The sequence below is a fragment of the Odocoileus virginianus genome, chromosome 11, assembly GCF_023699985.2.
Source record: "Odocoileus virginianus isolate 20LAN1187 ecotype Illinois chromosome 11, Ovbor_1.2, whole genome shotgun sequence".
NCBI lineage: Eukaryota > Metazoa > Chordata > Mammalia > Artiodactyla > Cervidae > Odocoileus > Odocoileus virginianus.
The window spans coordinates 1,748,095-1,765,905 of NC_069684.1; the positions used below are offsets into that span (position 1 = coordinate 1,748,095).

At 45.4% G+C, this 17,811-nt stretch overlaps 1 protein-coding gene across 3 annotated transcripts; it reads left to right on the plus strand.

Moving 5' to 3' along the window:
* The first annotated feature begins 446 nt into the window (after nt 1–446).
* Nucleotides 447–14,843, plus strand: ZNF281 (zinc finger protein 281). 3 transcript variants are annotated; one of them, XM_020906969.2, is made up of 3 exons: nt 447–487; nt 2,428–2,476; nt 3,252–14,843. In XM_020906969.2, the coding sequence occupies exons 1-3, from the start codon at nt 468–470 to the stop codon at nt 5,889–5,891; spliced, it is 2,709 nt and encodes a 902-aa protein (XP_020762628.2). In that variant the 5' UTR covers nt 447–467; the 3' UTR covers nt 5,892–14,843. The 3 variants fall into 3 exon arrangements, with proteins under 3 accessions (XP_020762628.2, XP_070329920.1, XP_070329919.1); XM_070473819.1 differs by lacking the exons at nt 447–487; nt 2,428–2,476 and adding an exon at nt 2,982–3,128 and having other exon boundaries at nt 3,256–14,843; XM_070473818.1 differs by lacking the exons at nt 447–487; nt 2,428–2,476 and adding an exon at nt 3,003–3,128.
* Nucleotides 14,844–17,811: the final 2,968 nt, after the last annotated feature.

Genomic DNA, 17,811 nt, shown 5'->3' on the forward strand with positions numbered 1-17,811 from the left:
ATTAAAAAATTTTTTTTACCTCATTGAAGACTGTAACAAATATATTCTAATTGCTGTTGTCTAAAACATTGGTTATAAATACTGGTGCTTACTGCTATTCCTCTGAGCCCTGTGATGACATCTTTTGAGTTTGTTTTTCATTACCCAGCTGTCTTTCAGAGACTGGTATACTGATTTTTCTAATTAATATTCTAGGTACCTGGGATGGCATTTTTAGTTTTTCATTTCTAAGGAAAACTGAACAGCACAAGCACTGTAAGTGATGTGTTGGTATGTTATCTTATAAATGCTCAAGGCACCGCTTCTAATGTTGAAAAATAGAAAAATAAATTGACCTTGATGAAGTGTGTCTTCTTTTGTCTGTTCCCAGGAAAGTTTATTTCAGGTATTTCTACTGCTGAAATGATTAGCGTTAACAGCTTTTTCCCTCCATTTTATTTTACAGGGTCTCTTCATCTTCCTGATATATGGGGTGTACAACACAGAGGTAAGTCGGCTTGGAGTATCTCAAGGCTGACAGAGTGAATGAGAGAAATGACAGGTTTCTTATCTTGATAACTGAGGAACAAAGTTGGCTTTTCATATGAGTGTCCTGCTGCCCTTCATGCTTGGACTAGCTTATATGCATCCCAGCTTACCATTAAACACTGCCACCCCGAGCAAAGGGACGGCCTCATTTCTCATAGGCATTGACTAATACTAGACTCCTGCCTGAAGTTTGTGAACCTTCCGTCTTTCTTTTAACACTTAACTATACTTGACAGTATCAAAGTTGCAGTTTGAGTGGCAGAATACTTCAATGTAGTTGCACAAGGTTAGAAAAATACTAATATTTCTCTACTCAAAATACCATTAAATACTGTCTCTAAGTTTTTGAGGGGCTTCCCTGATGGCTCAGCAGGTTAAAAAAAAAATCTGCCTGCAATGCAGGAAACACAGGAGACATGAGTTTGATTCCTGGGTCGGGAAGATCCCCTGGGGGAGGAAATGGCAGCCCACTCCAGTATTCTTGCCTGGGAAATCCCATGGACGGCCACAGTCCAAAGAGTTATAAAGAGTTGGACGTGACTGAGCAATGGAGCACAAGCTTTTGAGCAGGCTCAGAGCAGCCATTTGTCGTCGTTGAGTCGCTCAGTCGTGTCTGACTCTTTGTGACCCCGGAGGCCTGGCGTGGTGCAGTCCATGGCGTCGCAAAGAGTCAGACACGACTGAGCGACTGAACTGAACTGAACTGAACTGAACTGCTGCATGCCAGGCTTCCCCGTCTTTCACTATCTCCTTGGGTACACTCAAACTCAGGTCCATTGATTCAATGATGCCATCCAAACATCTCATCCTCTGTCGTCCCCTTCTCCTGCCTTCAATCTTTCCCAGCATCAGGGTTTCTGCTAAGGAGTCTGTTCTTCACATCAGGTGGCCAAAGTATTGGAGCTTCAGCTTCAGCACCAGTCCTTCCAAAGAATATTCAGGGTTGATTTCCTTTAGGATTGACTGGTTTGATCTCCTTGCTGTCCAGGGGACTCTCTAGAGTCTTCTCCAAAACCACAGTTCAAAAGCATCAATTCTTCAGTGCTCAGCCTTCTTTATGGTCCAACTCTCATATCTGTACATGACTACTGGGAAAACCATAGCGTTGACCATACGGACCTTTGTTGGCAAAGTGTTGTCTCTGCTTTTTAACACGCTGTCTAGGTTTGTCCTAACTTTCCTTCCAAGTAGCAAGCAACTTTTAATTTCATGGTTGCAGTCACTGTCTGCAGTGATTTTGAAGCCCAAGAAAATAAAATCTGTCACTGTTTCCACTTTTACCCTTCCATTTGCCATGAAGTAATGGGACCGGATGCCATAAGGATAAACTAATAATTTTTAAGTTTCCAATTGGGAAATTTCAATGAGATGTCACTTCTTATTTAACCATGAGAAGTTATTTGGCTAGAAATACTGTGAAGCAATGGACTTGTAATTTCATTATGTAAACGTGACATGGAAAGAAATTATTGTCATAGGGCTGTTTTTTCTATGAATAAAAACCTCTGGGATTTACATACAGTCTTGGTTAGGAAAGCTGCTGGCTTAAGTTTCTGCATGCTTAACAAGAAAGTGGGTGCCTTCCTTGTGTGTACATTAGGCAATGAATATATATTTGTTCCATTTTTGTTGATCTTTGATTTCATGGTTTTGCTTTGTGATTTTCTCTTAAGAAAACAAATTATAGTGATTTTGCCCGCGTTTCTCAGTACCCTATACTAGGGAAGGGAGAGTGGCTCTGAGGAGGCCGGTTAGAGGGGCCTGGCGGTCCATTTCCCGTGAATAACAGAGGCCAGGCAGCAACATAACAGGGCCGGCAGTCAGCAGCCAGACTGCGAAGGTCTGCGGGCATTTAAAAAACACCTGATGATGAAGAATGTGTGTGGGCGTGTTTTACAGGGTTGCCGCGCCTGGATTACACGCGGTCTCCTCTTCCCGTAGCCTTCAGGTAGGTTGGCAGTAAGACAATTTTTTTTTCCCCCTTTTTTGCAACGGTACCTCTCTCCGCTGCGGCTTCAAAGCGGGCCCCTCCCACAAATGCAGAGGGTCCGCACCCATTATTAAAGAGTGTGCCTGCCCAGGATGGGCGCCCCAAGCGCCCCTTCTCGGACCCCGAGCACTGGACGCCCCCTGCAAGGCAGGCAGAACCCACAGCGCCCCGAGTCTCCCCCGGGTCCGCGCAGGGATTCGGCTGCGACAGCCGGCCCGCAAGCCGTAGAGACAGGAGAGGCCGACCCCGCCGTGCACAGCCTCGCGTCCCCTCCGGCCTTCCGCCGCCGCCGCGCAGCCGCACCGCCCGCAGCCCGCCCGGCGCGCGCGGCCCCACCAATCGCGCCCGGCCGCCCCGGGCCTCCCCTCCCGGGGGGCTCCCTCCGCCCAACCGCCCGTGTGATTGACAGGCGGCCGGGCGGAAGCCGCCGCGCAGGCGCGTTGGCCGGCGCCGCGGCCCTCGGGCCGGGTCGCCGAGCTCCCGGCAGGCTCCGCGCCGCGGCTGCGCAGTGCCGCGCAGGCTTTTAATTCCATTGTGGAGAGGACGGCGTTATTTTTATTAACCGGAGGCGGCGACGGCTGCGGCGGCGGCGGCGGCGGCGGCGGGACCCGTAAGTGCGGGGCGCGGGCGGCGGCGGCGGCGGCGGGCGGGCGCGGGCCGGGAGCGCGGGCGGCGGCGGGCGGGCGGGGGCGCCGCGGCCGGCGCCCGGCCCACTCCTCTCTCCTCTCCTCAGCCAGGCCTGCTCCGGGGCATGAAAGTCGGCAGCGCGTTCCTGAGCGGCGGCGGCGGCGGCGCGGGTAGCGGCGGGCGGGCGGAGATGGAGCCCAGCTTCCCGCCGGGCATGGTGATGTTCAACCACCGGCTGCCCCCGGTCGCCAGCTTCGCGCGGCCGGCGGGCGCGGCCGCCCCTCCCCCGCAGTGCGTGCTGGCCGCCGCCCCGGCCGCGGCCCCGGCCGCCGAGCCCCCCCCGGCGCCCGCCCCGGACGTGACTTTCAAGAAGGAGCCGGCGGCGCCCGGCGCGGCCTTCCCGGCGCAGAGGACCTCCTGGGGCTTCCTGCAGTCGCTGGTCAGCATCAAGCAGGAGAAGCCGGCCGACCCCGACGAGCCGCCGGGCGCCCCCCACCCCCACTACGGGGGGCTGTTCGCGGGGGCCGACGAGCGGGCGCCGGGGCTGGGCGGCGGGGACGGGGGCGGCGCGGGCGTCATCCAGGACCTGAGCGCCCTGCACCCGCCGCCGCCCGCCCCGCAGGCGCACCCGCACCCGCGCGACGTGCTGCTCGGCCGGACTGACGACCCCCGCGGCCCCGAGGAGCCCAAGCCGGACGCGAGCGTCAAGAAGGCCAAGAGGCCAAAGCCAGAATCTCAGGGAATCAAAGCCAAGAGGAAGCCGGGCGCCTCTTCCAAGCCGCCGCCGGCGGGGGACGGGGAGGGCGCCGTGCTGTCCCCGAGCCAGAAGCCCCACGTCTGCGACCACTGCAGCGCGGCATTCCGCAGCTCCTACCACCTGCGCCGGCACGTTCTCATCCACACGGGCGAGCGGCCCTTCCAGTGCGGCCAGTGCAGCATGGGCTTCATCCAGAAGTACCTGCTGCAGCGGCACGAGAAGATCCACAGCCGCGAGAAGCCCTTCGGCTGCGACCAGTGCAGCATGAAGTTCATCCAGAAGTACCACATGGAGAGGCACAAGCGCACGCACAGCGGAGAAAAGCCATACAGATGCGACACTTGCCAGCAGTACTTCTCCAGGACTGACCGGCTGCTGAAGCACAGGCGCACGTGCGGGGAGGCCCTGGGCAAGGGGGCGCCCGGCGCGGAGCCTGGGTCCTCCGGCAGCCACGGCAGCGTGGGTAGCCTGGCTGTGTTGTCTCAGGGAAATACCAGTTCTTCGAGGAGAAAAGCGAAGTCCAAGAGCCTCGCCGTAGAGAGCAAGGAGCCCAAGACGGGGAAAGCGAATGAACCCCACCTGTCCAACAGTATCAACATGCAGAGTTACTCCGTAGAGATGCCTACTGTGTCTTCCAGTGGAGGCATCGTTGGCCCTGGCATAGACGAACTCCAGAAGAGAGTGCCAAAACTGATCTTCAAGAAAGGAAGCAGGAAGAGTACCGATAAAAACTACCTGAATTTTGTGTCGCCGTTACCAGACCTGGTTGGGCAGAAGTCCTTGTCCGGGAAGCCCAGCGGCCCCCTTGGCATGGTGTCAAACAGTAGTGTGGAGACCATCAGTCTCCTCCAGAGTACAGGTGGCAAACAAGGTCAGATAAGCAGTAATTACGACGACGCCATGCAGTTCTCAAAGAAAAGAAGATACCTGCCCACCGCCAGCAGCAACAGTGCCTTCTCCGTGAACGTGGGGCACATGGTGTCCCAGCCGTCCGTCATCCAGGCCGCGGGCGTCGGCGTTCTGGACGGTGAGGCCCCGCTGGCCCTCGTTGACTCCTCCGCCCTGAGCGCGGAGATCAAGTCTTGTCACGACAAGTCGGGGATTCCTGACGAGGTCTTACAGAGCATTTTGGATCAGTACTCCAGCAAGTCGGAGAGCCAGAAGGAGGACCCCTTCAGCATAGCGGAACCACGAGTGGATCTGCACGCCTCAGGAGAACACTCGGAACTGGTTCAAGAGGAAAATTTGAGCCCCGGCACCCAAACTCCTTCAAATGACAAGGCGACCATGTTGCAAGAATACTCCAAATACCTCCAACAGGCTTTTGAAAAATCCACAAATGCAGGCTTTACTCTGGGACACGGTTTCCAGTTTGTCAGCCTGTCTTCACCTCTCCACAACCACACTTTATTCCCAGAAAAACAGATATACACTACATCTCCTTTGGAGTGTGGTTTCGGCCAGTCTGTTACCTCAGTGCTGCCATCTTCATTGCCAAAGCCTCCGTTTGGGATGTTGTTTGGGTCTCAGCCAGGTCTTTATTTATCCGCTTTGGATGCCACACATCAGCAGTTGACACCTTCCCAGGAGCTGGACGACCTGATAGATTCTCAGAAGAATTTAGAGACGTCGTCAGCCTTCCAGTCCTCATCTCAGAAACTGACTAGCCAGAAGGAACAACAGAAAAACTTAGAGTCCTCAACAAGCTTTCAGATTCCATCTCAGGAGTTAGCTAGCCAGATAGATCCTCAGAAAGACGTAGAGCCTAGAACAACGTACCAGATTGAGAACTTCGCACAAGCGTTTGGTTCTCAGTTCAAGTCGGGCAGCAGGGTGCCAATGACCTTTATCACTAACTCTAATGGAGAAGTGGACCATAGAGCAAGGACTTCAGTGTCAGATTTCTCAGGGTATACAAACATGATGTCTGATGTTAGTGAGCCATGTAGTACCAGAGTAAAGACCCCCACCAGCCAGAGTTACAGGTAAGGTCCCAGGAGTGACCAGGCTGGAGGTCTTCTAATGTAATTTTGTTTTATTTTGAGAACACTGCCATTGGAATGTTTCTACACGATCCTATTAAGAATAATGTAATGCCCTTTCAATGCAACTTTTCATATTTAGTTTATTTTGTTAGCGTGATTTTAGCTCTGTTTGTATTATGATTTTTAATCAAAATCAATAGATTAAAATAGTTTGACATTCGAAGTGACAATGTTTAGCAATCAAATTTACATGTATAGATTGTCAGGGAATAGCCCAAAAGTTTTAAATGCAAAAAAAAAAAAAAAAAAAAATCGTACAAAAAAACCAAAACAAAACAAAAAAATCCACAAAAAAAAAAAAACTTTGTTGCTAGGATTAAGGTTATTCTAATTGCTTTACTCTCAGGAAAGTGTAATAACGCATGGGAATTCTGTACGTTATCACTGTAATGGAATATCCAATTTACAGATAGTATGATAATACGTTTCATCACATAAGTAAGGGATCGAAAACATTTCAAATTGCTCTATCTGGGCTGATGTGATATACGTTTCATCATTTAAGGGATCGAAAACATTTCAATTTGCTGTCTCCATCTGGGCTGATCCAAAATTCTGAGATGTTGGCTACCTATATTTTATTGCAGCTTTTAAGTGTACTCTGATCTTCCAAACCACATTCATTCCAGCCTGGTAGAACAAATATTCTTGGATCTTTGATCAAAGCCTGGAATGATAGCTTTAATAAGAGAAGGAAAAAAAAAAAGCACCCTCTCCTTACCCCAGCTGTAAGAAGGCTGTGACTCCATCCAGAGCTGATGGGCACAGTGTTAAAACCCACGTGGTTGGTTGGTTCCAGTATTAGAACCCAAGTTGGAATTACATAATTCTTTGAGGTTTGGGGTGTGTGGTATTTATACATGGCCTAAAAACATTGTTCTCTGTCTCTGTTATGACGTGTCACCCACACTTCTGGGGGAGTTTATGTTATTTTGGTTCTTAACCTGTCCTCTCTTAAAAGAGTTCTAGGCCTTCCTGGTTCCCTCTTCTCCCTGTCTGAACCATTTCAATTTTAGAATGATTCACATTCCAATGCATGAATCGTCGTGCATTTCCTATGCTTTATGGCATCCAAACACCAAACAATAGGTCAAACATGCCCCTCCCCCCTTTTAAAAAACAACCCACACAGATGTCCATGTATAATAAAGCCCCACATACTCAGAGCTGTGGATATTAATAAGGTGGTAATTCCAACTGGTGACAGAGCCGATGTGAGGGTTAAGAGTATCTCCTTTAGTAACGAACGACATCAGCACCTCTTTGTGAAATTGCAGCCTGTGTAATGTACATGTTAAAAGGGTGCGTTAGTCAGTATTGTAGAAGGGTCCTGTAAAGTCATCCAAACTTGCTTTGAACGCTAATTGCCATTTGAAGCCACTGGTAGACAGTGGCTCTGCTCTAAACCACTTTTTAGCAATTGTATTTTTTTCCTGATTATATTTTTAATGTACTTTGATGTTTATGCTGATGAGTTTTTTATGTACTTTTGGTGATGTTTCAGTCTTATGTACTCTTCTGACGTCAGAAAAGTACCACTGGTTGTTTGCAGTCTTATTGTGTAATCAGCCTACCGCAGGCTTCCATGTGTAATAAAGTAATTAATATTGTGCAAGTGTAAAACACTTCTGTTATGAAAGCAGTGTTTGGAAAATGAGAAATTATTTAAAATGGTTACAAAATAGTTAATTTCCTATCCCCACTTTCCTCTTTTAAAGGTCTGCATTACCAGCGAAAGGGTCACTTTATTTGTCATTGCAAGATTCTTAGAAAATGTGTTTAATCCTCTTAAATACATTCAGTACTGAAAAGTCTGTATTATTTTGGTAAATGCGTAAGTTCTGTTGGGTACAGAGTACAAGCGTAATCACAGGATGGAGAGGACCTTTCCCACTGTATCTCTTGAGCTGTATGATTTTTTTCTCCAGTGTTTTGTTTTATACAGGTTTTGAATTCCTTTAACTTTTATTGTGTGTACTGAATACTGCATATGTACTATTCTGATTGTTTGCTCTAGTTTACTACCAATAAAAGACCTGTTAATCACAAAATTGAAGAAAGGAGATATCACTTAATATCCAGTCACATTTTTCAGGTTTTCTTTTAAATACATTTCATAAAATATTCATGTCAGTAGTATAACCTGCAGTTTAGGGACTGGAATTTTATGTCTGTGTGTTTTTAACTTGAGTGTTTCATGTTTCTAGGTTTTATTTTATTTGAAAATTGGTTGAATATTTTCTTCAATTTGAGGCATATGCAAGAATAGAAACTTAATAGTATGGAAGTTAGAACATGTTTTATGGAAATGTGGTTAGCCATCCCAAATATTATTCCAGAGAGATTATTTATCGAGGTTTCGTTTTAAATCAGATTCCAGTATCTTCGGGTTCTAGGTGCATCCTTTTTAACTCCAGAAGATTGTAATAAAAGAACAGTATGACACAAAAGTGGCCCTGAGCATTTTTAGTAGGGAAGAAAACAGATTGTTAAATCATAGTTTAACAGTGTTTCAAGAAGTTGTGAATATAGATATTAGAGGGAGGGAGCCAAGACATGTAAATATTGAGGATGCAGAAAAAGTTTGAAAGTATGTATGTTAAGTTTTAAAGATAAAGGGGAAAAAATGTAGGTGTGTGTAAAATCTGTGAAAAAATTATGCTTTGAAATTCAGAGGGTAGAATAGGTCTTTGAGGCTTTGCTTTTTTTGTATATGATACTATGTAGAGAAATTATATATTTGTGTTAAGCATAAACGTGGATTTCCCTGTAGAGAGGCTATCTACTCGTGGAGCCATTTAATTAGGGAAAGTAAATTTGTTTTCTCTTTGCCAAGATTATTCCCTAGATTTGGTCATTTTTTTGAACAAGAGTACTAAGTGAAGTCTCACTGATTCTTTGTTAAAATCCAACTCATGATTTCTCTGTACTGGTGACTTTTTTCTCTGTTCTAGATTAACCTTAACATTAATTAACCTTAGCATTAATTTTTTTCATCTACTGACGCTCCCCCCTCTTTATCCGTTGCATGGAATGTCTGTATCTGAATGTGGTAATTTTAAAATTAAGGTTTTTACTCCTCACGTATTAGGTTATGAAGTAGAGAACTATGCTTTGAGTTTGGATTTTGCTGCTGTGAATTCAAGATAAGGTCTACCACAATTTGTCAGTTGCCTGTTAGTGATTTGTAGGGTAGTGAAAACAAAAAAAAAGTGGGGAGAAAAATCTACAATTTTTTAAAGTTTTTTTAAAAAATTGCAGTTTACAAATATTTCTACCTCAGATAGTTTTTCTGTGTTACACTCATCAGATGAGAGAGGCAGAACTTTTGGTTCATCTGCGGTGTCTGACATTCTGTAGTTACCTGTCATTAGTTGCATTTAAGCCTGAACTGGGTGACAGTTTGAGCAGTCCAGCCTCGTGAGGACACACACAGTTCTTAGCTTCCGAATTCCTAAGTTCTTGCTGAACTGGAGAATTTCCCTCAGAAAAGAATTCACTTCTGGACTAAAGAGTTAGGTTTTTAGCGTCAGCTGCGTCTGAAGACTCTCATTTTCACAGCTTTGTGGTCTGTGTGTGTTCTGTGACACGTAATGACAGGACTTCAATTTTGGAAATGTGATGCAGGGCTCCTTTGTCAGTGCTCTCTGAGTCTCACGTTGTGTAAGGTGGTGCGGTTGTGGCCCACGAACATTGTTCGTCTGGTGTTTACGAGGACAGGTCTGAGATGGTCTGCCAGTCTGCTGTACCTTCTACAGTCTGATAAAGGGGTTCTCATAGCTTCTGAGCAACAGTGTTTTAGTTTCACTTGTTATTTTTCTTTGTCCTTAATAATTTATTACTTAAAATGCACATTAGCATGAAGACAGCAACTGGGAATTCTTATGTCCTTAACCCTTGATCCAAAAAAAAAAAAAAATCTAAAAAAGCCCCCAAATTCTCTGCGATTATATAGTTTTAAAAGAGATTGTTACCATAAAGAGGGCTTGCATTTTTCAGATTATCTCTGCTTTGTTTTTTACCTCTTTTGCTTTTTCAAAAAGTATTGAATGTGTGAGTGTAACTTAAGCAGATTCTATTTAAATTCTTTGTGAACCTTTGGGAAGAGTTGCATTGCATTTCTAGGGTCATGGACTCTGGGCAGCTCATTATAGAATGAATGTCTCCCCACCCCCTGCATTAGCAGAAATATATTTGCACATGAAAATTTACAAGTCCATCTATAGGCTCACAAGAACTGCCCCCCACCAAAACCTGGTAATGTTAAAAAAAAATTCAGGTTAAGGATCGTTTCTTTAGAAGGGTGTTTAAACATTGAACTTTTGTTGTATAAATAACATGGTCAATACGTGAACTTAAAAATTCATGGAACAGTGGTTTTCAATATTAAAATTTCTTTATCTGTTACTTAGCATTTATGGAATACATTCAGGTTACATAAAGCCATAGAGTTTTATGGTAAGCTGGTCAAATAATGAATAGAATTTATAATTCTTTGCAGTTTCTTATCTGATAATAAGTACCATTGAGATGCTAGGCTTGACAATAGTTTAGTCTTTTCCATCAACAAAGAAATGTGTTAACAGCGCATAATAACTACAGTCAACTACTGTGGTTCTTCACTTGCACGGAAGTTGCTTCCCGCATAAATGTATTGGCCAGAATGAAAGCCCACAGCCTGTTTGTCTGGAAGGAATAATTTGAGTTTTTAATAACATGAAGCCTGTACCTCAGGTAGCCTGAGTGACTAGCTGGGTTGAAATACACTGTGCAAGATAAAAGCCTTGTAAATAAAGCATGTTTTGTGTTGAAATAGGTATCTCTTGGGAAATGTAGATAAATAGCCACAGAAAAATGTAATGATTTGGACCTTATACTCCACAGGGGAAAATGTGCTGCCTGTTTTGGAGAACCGGGCAGAGGTGGTGTGTTCAGGGAGAGAGGTAGGGATCTCTTAGAATGGAGGAGAGAAGGAACAGGATTTGAAGGGGAAATAGGGAGTGTAGAACAGCCCAGTACTGTCAGGGGTCCTGGAGAGTAAGTGATCAGAAGGGTAAAGGAGATCTGTGATGGGAAAACACAGTTCTTTTGTGATTTTTCAGTTCAGGCTTCCTTGGGTACTTAGGTATGAACTGTAGTTCATTGTGGAGCAATTAATAAATAACAGACAACCGTGGTGAACTTCTGTTTACATTCCCAACTAGGAAAAAGATGGCTAATCTTTGTGTTTATGTATTGTTATCTTTTCTTTAGTAACTCAAAATCACATAGCTTCCATTGGTTGGTGAGAGTTTTAAGTGACTTTCTCATCAGATGATTGGAGTTAAAATTACTGTTACATGCGATGAATATGCACAGAATTTAGGAGTTAAGACAAAAGCTTTGAGTCTCCCTTCCCAACCCACAAAGAAAAAATGTCAAGTACAGTGTATAAAGGCATACTTGGTTATGACAAAGGAAAAGTGTGATTATAAAAAGTTGGGAACTCCCTAATTAATAATTACTTTTTAAGGTTTGCATTGCAAAATGTTGTTTAATTTTAACTTGTGATGGCTCATCCGTTCTTTCTAGTTTGAATAAGAATCTTGTTTTATAAGCATTATCTATTGGAAAGTTAATTTTAGTTGGGAGCTAAAGTTTTGATTTTGGGGATGCAGGTTTTTTTGAGTCTGAAAGTGATATTTTAGATTTTTTTTTCTTTAAAGAGTGGGTTGCAAAATTGAATGACAGAAATCAGCAGTGTAACTATTTTATGTTTGTTTGTGCATAAACTAGGCTCTTCCCTACAAGAAAGCCAAGTGCAAACATTTGAGAGTTCCATCTCTGTGGAGGGTAATGAGAGCTGAAAATGGGTATCCTTCTGGGTCTCTGGTAGACGACCTTGACCTTGAGAGTAGGACCGAAGAATCCTTTCTGAAGGTGCCCTCATTTACTTAGTGGCCCAAACAATACAAGTGCCTGTTAGTGATTTTACATTAAAGGCCTGGGCCTTGTACTGCTTCCCACCTCTGCTATAAGTACACCGTCAGTGAACGTCTGAAAATCCGGTTAGTACTGTTAAGGGTTGTGTGGTAAAGTAAGTTATTGTGGAATTTTATTCCTCTGGGTTTGGGAGACCGTCCTGCAGAAGTTACAGACGTTGAGCTTGTTCTTAATGAAGTCCACTAAGATATTGTAGGTGTTTCTATATTCAGTCACATTTGGAATAGTTAGCTGTGTGTTTCTCTTAGAGGTGGTGAAAATTTAGCTGATCTTTTAAAGTTTAGAAAAATCTGAGCCCATTTCTCGCTAATGTTTCAAATTGCTTAATTTTTAGTAAGGAAAATAATCAGGCTATGACTAGATTTAACATAGTTTACTCTGTGTGAGGATTTATGTGAATATAAAAAACCTATTTTCACATAAACGTAAGGATTTATGTGAATATAAAAAACCTATAAATGTTGAACAGAGTGTAACATGTTCAGAGCATTAGAACTGTTGTGGCAGATTCGTCTTTGGAAAGGAAGGAAGGACTGTAGTGTGAAGGCAAGAGGGGAGAGGGGCCCAGGAGACCGGTATTCGAGGGCGTTCGCTCCGGTCGCGTCGCCGAGGGGCCCCGAAGGGCTGAGTGAGACCGCCTGGGAAGAAGAGCAGCAGTGGTGAGCTGGCGTGGGTTCCTGCAGGTGAGACGCGGGAGTGCATTCTGGAGACAAAATTAAAATAAGACTGGGGGAAATTTTCTAGAGAAGACTGATAGAATGAATGAAAAAACTACAGCTTTTCATTTTGTTCACTCTGAGTTTTACTAAACCTCTGAAATTGGCATTTGGAAGAAGAGAGGACTATTAATGACATAATAGTATTTTTGCTGATGACGCTAGTGTAATTGACATGTGAAAAGGAGGACAGGTTGTGTGCGTGTTTTATGATTTAACAAGAAATGATCCCTCTGGATTATATTCAGTCAGTCCACCCAGCTGAACCAGTATTCCATCTGGAACTAAAATACAAAAACATTTTGAATGACCTGAAAGTACTGTTCCTGAAAAATGTTCAGTACTGAAGTATCAGTTGGAATCTTGGCAACTGAATGTGAGAAAAGAAATTTAAAATATTTGTAGAATTTTCTTTCATGTTTTCATATTTCAGTTAATGGTTTTGTTTAAAAGCCAGGTATAAACAGTTGTTTAGGTAATCAAATTTATTCTCAGTACTCCTTGCCCACCATGTACTGTATGTTTTGTAACAAAATATTCAGAACACATATTACTAGGGCTGAATATATTCCTTAAAGAAAAAAAGAATTTTCTGATGAAATTCCAGCAAGAACAGATGGTGGGGACGTAGCTCAGCCATAAATAAGATTAATATGTTCAGAGCTCTTGAGATTCTGAAGACAAGGGAAGAAAGGTTAGTCTGTCAAGAGGGAGCAAGCACTGCCTGAACCCAGCTTGACTTGGGCTTTGGAAAAAACCCATTTCTGATCAACATACCTAGAAAATTGAGCTTCACCTGTGTTTGAAATTCTTTGTTTCATGTACGGTTTCTGCCTGTGTTTCAAGAAGAGCCGCTTGAGACCTTTCAGGGGACCTGCAGGTGTTGGGTGGCACCAGTTCAGGCTGATAGTAAAATGTGAGTTAAAGATCTTTTTTTGAAGAAAACTGAAAGTTTTCACTTGATGAAATTGCAGTGCATTTCTAGAAATACCTGTTGGAAGGTAAAAATTAGACACTGAAGAGAGTAACATGTCAGTGAATTATCTTTTAGAAATGATCACTATTGGGTATTTGATTAGAACCAAGAAATCATAAACTTAGTTTGCACTTTGGAAGTGCAAAAATTCTGTGATTCCTGTCATTTTTTTTTCTACCATATGTCTTGGTTAGCTGAAACTTATTAATCCATAAATAAGTTTTAGTCATTTTTTTTCTGTTAGAAAATATAGCATCATTTGATTTTAAATTAGGGGTAGTGTTTTTAAAAAGATGTTTCGGTAGTTGCACTTTACTTACTTAAAGTTGCCTTTTATAATGAAACTAAACGGAGCGTTCTCCTGTCACAGAGGCTCTCTGAGGCTCACCGTTTCGTGAGCTGGAAACGGTGATGGTCAGTGCTGCTCTTAGTTTTGGTCCCCATCACATTGTTAGCCGCCGCAGCCTGGAGGATAGCTGCCTGCGCTTCACCTGGCATGTCCCCTGCACCATCGGGTGATGTGAGGCGTGAGCGCAGCCTTCGGCGACTGCGGGGGAGAGCGTGTGCTGTCCCTTACTGAGTGAGATACAGTCGTCAGTATTTGTTGTAATCAGGAATTAAGCTTAATATTTTTAAATATTAGAGATTCCAGTACATTACTGCCCAAACAAGACCAAAATGTATCCAGATGGTCATTACATTGTGGACGAGATGTCGTGTAAACTTGGGATTGTTTAGTCTGGGATGTGTAGACTCTCTGTGCACCTGCTCGGCCTTCGAAGCCAAAAGGCAGGCGGTACAGAGACACACACGGGTGTGCTTTCCACGGGCAAGTCACTCCAGTTAGTCTTCTGCGGCCCTGAGTCTCCTCTTGGAGCAGCGTTGTTTTAGACCCTGCCCAGGTGCCTGTCTGATTGTCTCGGGCTGGGCCATGCAAAGTGGACCTGCGCTGGGGGCATCACCTGGGCACGTGAGACCCGCAGCATCTCAGCCCTGCCCAGCCCGGGCCTGCGAGTCGGAAGCTGCGGCAGAGCCAGAGCCTCCGGGACGTCTGTGGCGCGCTGCCCTGAGACTTCCACCGAGCCTCCCACGCTTTCTCCGTGGCTTCCTTCCCTTCGATGGGAGACTCAAAAGCCATCCCGATCCCACAGGTCCTTAATTCGAATTTCTCTGGTTTTCCTCTGTTCGCCTATTAAATAAATTGAACCTAATTGACATGTAACATTGTACTAGCTTCTGATGTACGGCATAGTGGTTTGATACACGTGGGTATACAGTTAAACATCCCTCGCCCCCATTGTTACAGTCACCGGTTTAGTTTTTAAAAGTCAGTCCACCGATCAAACACCTGGGTGCCAGGCAGTGTTCTGGGCGGTTAGGGATGAAGAGAGCACAGAATGAAGTGCCCTGAGGCTCTAGTAGGGGAGTGGGGCAAACGGACGTGTCACAGGTTGCGGGCTGAGGCGTGTGCTGTCAGGGAGCCTGCAGGGGTGGAGTGGGAGCCCACCCGGAGGAGAGGGCCCGCAGGGGCCGCTGTCCGCTGCGAGTGTAAGAAGATCATGGGGATGACGCACCTGGGTGTCAGCACGGGCGCCTTGTGTGCTGGGGGTGGGCCCGATGTTTCCACATCCCTGGTGAGGAGCAGAGACCCAGGGGAGGTCGCACCTTTGGTAGGAGTGGTGAAACCTCTTGGTGATTCTAAGTCTGGCGGGGCTTGTTTTGTTTCCGACCCTACCCTACCCTGCTGTGCCTTCTCTCATCAGAGGTCTTCTGGCCTTATGGAAAGATCCAGATAGAGAACTTGACAGTTAGACGTGACTTAGCAGCGAGGCTCCGCGTTGGATGGGAGTGAAGTGACTCCATCGTCCTGAACCGGAGTTTCCTGTCTGTGAAGCGGCGCGCAGAGCTCCACCCCAGGGGCTGGAGCTGATGACCTTCCTTAACCTATCAGGCCGCGCCCGCGCACTGCGACGCCCAAGGAGAGACTGGAACGGCGATGGTTCCGGGGGACAATGGGGGATTTCTGGAGACAGGTGTGGTTGTCACAGCTTGGAGCCAGGCTGTCTGCTCCTGGCATCTCGTGGAGAGAGACCGGGGATGTTGCCGGACAGCCCCCGCAGCTAAGGTTTCCCAGCACAGCGGGTGTCGCCCAGGCTGCCTCTATTGAGGTGACCGAGGAGCAGGCCAGGGGAGCTCCTGGAACGCGTGGGTGACCTGACCAATCGCTGTGCGGGAGATGCGTACAGGGCTCTGTGTGCTCAGAGATGGGGTGAATTTTACCCAGAAGCTTCACTCAAAAGCCTCCTTGGGCCTATCTGATTCAGTAATTTCATTTTTAAGCTTGTTTTAAAGCCAGTTACTCTCATTGTTTTATCTGACAGTGATACTAGTTAATTGAAGGAACTTCCTGCTCCTTAAATTTTAAATTAAAGTTGCTGATGGAGTATTAGCTCAGCACTATAATGTTCTGGTGCATGCTGGACAATTTCTGGCTCACTATGGTGATGGATTTAGGATTATTATGTGATATGCAGAGTTTGGGATCAGCCTAGTTTCTTCAATGAGAATAAATCTATTTGTAGTTAGCTCAGATTCCTTTTATATTAATTTCATGTTCATCAAAATACAAACTAGTGAAGGAAGAGATAACTAATCTCCCTTTTGTTCCAAGACTCTTCTCTTTAAAAAGGAAATGTCCCTTAAAGACCAGTCTTCAGCTGTGTGTGTGATCTGATAACCCCTTCACGTGGCGTGCAAATCACTGCTTCGGATCAGCAGCAGTTCTGGACGTGCGTGGAGCAGGGAGGGGGCCTGTCATCTTGGGAGAAGCAGCTTATTATAGGCGACCTGGAGCTCTGCTCCGTCGGCCCGAATGTCTGATTCTGGAGCTGCGTAAACGCAGAAGAGCCTGGTTAATGCGTGCGCTGTCACCCCAAGCACATGTCCTGAGGAACCCGGGTCCTGAGGCTCCACTGGCTTTTGTCGTGGGGGGTGGGGGGACGTTACCACTTACTGAACACCTACTTTGTGCAAGAGCCCGCACACTTTGCCTTATTTAATTCTCCCGACAAGCCTGGAAGGCAGGGTCATAACCACCTCATCTTACTGGTGAACAGATTGGGTTAGAACCCTTCCGCCAGAGTGGCAATGTGAGTGTAGCTCAGCCCGGACCTCTCCACCTTCCAGGGGCTCCCTGCCCAGCCTGGCGCCCGGCTTCCAGGAAACGGGCAGCCAGCGCCCCAGCCCCAGGTCCCAGAGGCCTGAGTTCTCTGAGCAGCTCCTGGCGGCAGGGCTGTGAGCCTCCGCTAAGCTGTGCTAGGCGACTTCTCCCCGTACGTGTGAAATGGGTGCCTGCCTGGGTCTCGGGACTGCTGTGAGTGTCAGAGTGGGGACAGGAAGTCGCTCTGTGGCAGGTAAGGCCTGTGGCCTCACTTGAAAGAGGTCGACTTGGCAGAAGTAGGCTGAGTGGAAGTATGGGAGTGAAGGCTTCTGTGTCTACCCTTTCTCTCTTACAGACTCTCCCCATGTCCTGCTTGATTGCACACCGAGGTGGTGGTGATGCCGCTGTGCTCAGCCGTGCTGGCAGTTTGCAGTCTGTGTAGCGGATAATGCTAATATTTGCAATTTGTACACTGGAAAAGGTTTTTTGAGGAAAGGACATTTTAGAACATGAAAAAGTAAATTGTTTACTATCTCTACAATGTTTGGATTATTTTTGTAGTTTCCATTGGCATGATGAAGAGAAAGTAAATTTAGTATAATTATTACCACCTTCCACATTTTGTTTCCCCAAAATATAAGAATTTATAGGAAAACTTGACTCTTCTTGTTATTCATCATAGCATTCTTACTTTAATAAATACTAATAAGTAGATAAGAAGAAATACAATTTTCTTAGAAATGGGAGTTGTATAATGGTTGTATAATTGTTCATAATACCATGCAGTTTGTTTTCAGAGCAACTAATTTAGAGAGAAAATAGAAAATGACATAGTCAAGAGTAAAAACTAGTGTTTATTATACATTAACTGTATTTTTTGATTTATCGTCTATTGAGGAATCTTTTCTGAAGCTGTTTAATTTAGGACTTGCTTAGAAGATGAACTGGGAAATTGAAGATAATTAGAGAATATTTTTGAAAACAAAAATGTCACGGGGTTTTCTACTGCTTGTAATTATAATCTGATGAC